Genomic DNA, 2,269 nt, shown 5'->3' on the forward strand with positions numbered 1-2,269 from the left:
CCGACCTCTGTCCTATTCATAGACATGTTTCTTCTCAGTCATTGAGAAAAACACTAAAAGGATAATTTAAGAGTGAAAGAAAATGTGGTTTCAAATTAACTGCTGGAGGTGGAGATGCCTGCTGCAGACAAGGGGGAGCCATACTTCAGAAGGAGTACAGACGTAGAATAGAATGAGGCAGGGAGTGACCTCCTGATAATGGAGTTGGAATCAGATGGAATGCAGCCTTCAGCCTTTGCTGATCGATGGGGAGTAGGCCTTGATTCACAATGCACTTCATTTTAGGATTCGGGTTCTAACATAGATGTGGAAAATAGTTTCTGACACTGTTAAGCTGAATGTTAGTATAAGTTCATCTCAGTAATTTAAGAAAATAAAGTTTTTATGTTTGTTTTACCTACTGTATTTTTACCTATTGGGACTAAAGAGGCCACAGATCTAAGGGAGCAGATGCAGTATGTATGCTTCAGTATTGTTTTAAAAGGAAAAACTAAATAAATATGTCATTTCACTAATATTTATCACTCTTATTTTTATAGTATATAACAGGATCTATCTTAGTTTATGACTTTTATTTTTCCTGATCTTATTGTCCAGTAGGAGAGGAGTGGGAAACCAGATTAGTTTATTTCTGCATCTGAACTAGGAAAGAAAACTCATTAGTAAATCTAATAGTTACATTGCCACACATTTTTAATCCATTTAACATTTTTAAGTTATTTACAATTATTGTGGACTGTACTGCATGTTGAGGCTAATTGGAAACAGTGACCAGATTCTTAATCATTATCAGGAAACTGCATTCAGAGAATGAGAAGAACACCCCCACTGGATGAATTGCAGCCACCACCATATCAGGATGACAGTGGTTCTCCCCATCTCTCATGTACACCCTCAGAAATTGGGGACAGTAAATGTGAATTTTCCCACTGCAGCAACAGTCCAAGATGCTCATATAACAAGTGCCCAAGTGAAGGAAGCACAGGTCATGAAATAGAAAGTTTTCATAATAAAGGATACGAAGAAGATGTTCCAAGTGACAGCACTGCAGTCCTGAGCCCTGAAGTAAGTAAAAGCACATAGTTTTTTAAATGAATGTTGTTTGGAGGATAATTATCCCGTGCTTCTCTTCTTGGTAAGAAGATTTTATCACTATCTTATCCTTTGTGGCTTATGGTACCAGTTTCTATCTTAGATCTGATCTTTATCCAGCAGATTTATCAGGGGTGTCCCAACATTCTTCAGCTCCCCCCACCCACAAAGGAAGATGGGTACCTAAAACTGAGAGCAGTACACAAGAAACTGAAAAATGATCTTCCCCCAAGTTTCAACCTCATTTAACATTTTATAGAAAACATTTTGGAATTATTTACCTGTTTCTTTGATCTTGAGGTTCCTATTTATGTTTCTGTCTTTTTAAAAGTTATTTTATTTTGGCTATTTTTTCTGTGGGGAGGGTGCCCATTAATGCTTTACAAGTCTTTCAAAATAAAAATTTGGCATTTTCATATCATAGAATATGGAAGAGATAAGTCATGTTCAGCTTTACTAATGAAATTTGAATTCATGGCATCATGCATTCAGAGCAATTGGTTGTGTTTTAAGTTACTTTCTTTTTTGGAGCAAAAATATGAAAATGACAAAAATAAGGGTGTTACACTTTTAAAGTCTTTCATGTTCTAAAAAGAATTTATTTTAATCTTTATTATGATAAAAACTATAAAAGTAATCTATAGGTTTTCATAAGGTAGTGTTTACTTTTAAATTTTATTTTCTTTTAGATTGTAAGTTTTTACAACTTTTGTCCCAGACAGTATTTCATAAAACTGTAGTGTGTCAGTTTTATTACGAGGTGAATTTTCATTTACTGCCAAAATTAAACAATGGAGGGAGCGCTAGGAATAGAATTTCCGTAATTTTAAATTTATCTTACATAATTCTAAAAACACTTTTTACCTGTTTTTCTACTTTTCTACTATTTCTTGTATTATAATATAATATCTAACTTAGAAGAAAATTCTACATTGGTATTGTAAGTTTAATAAATCGATATTTCATGATCTTTCACATAGACTGTTTCTCGGTGTTCTATATCTGAACACGTTAGAGGCAGCTGTCTGGTAGGTTTGCAGACTATGGAGATAGTTAGCAAGTTAATGGTGAAGCCTGGAACTCGGAATTAACAACAACAATAGCTATCACCAGTTGTGACAGAAATTTTGCTGTGAACTTTACGTAACTCATTTAATTCTAGCAACCTCGTCTTCAG

At 34.3% G+C, this 2,269-nt stretch overlaps 1 protein-coding gene across 4 annotated transcripts in view; it reads left to right on the plus strand.

Moving 5' to 3' along the window:
• Positions 1–2,269, plus strand: part of SYT14 (synaptotagmin 14) — a 169,962-nt gene that overhangs the window by 115,231 nt on the left and 52,462 nt on the right. For all 4 annotated transcript variants that reach the window (XM_011372455.1, XM_011372456.1, XM_023537969.1 and 1 more), the window contains one exon: positions 794–1,065. In XM_011372455.1, the coding sequence (XP_011370757.1) occupies positions 794–1,065 (272 nt within the window). The remainder of the gene's footprint in view (positions 1–793; positions 1,066–2,269) is intronic.

The sequence above is a fragment of the Pteropus vampyrus genome, unplaced genomic scaffold (genome assembly GCF_000151845.1).
Source record: "Pteropus vampyrus isolate Shadow unplaced genomic scaffold, Pvam_2.0 Scaffold207, whole genome shotgun sequence".
In the NCBI taxonomy this organism is placed as follows: domain Eukaryota; kingdom Metazoa; phylum Chordata; class Mammalia; order Chiroptera; family Pteropodidae; genus Pteropus; species Pteropus vampyrus.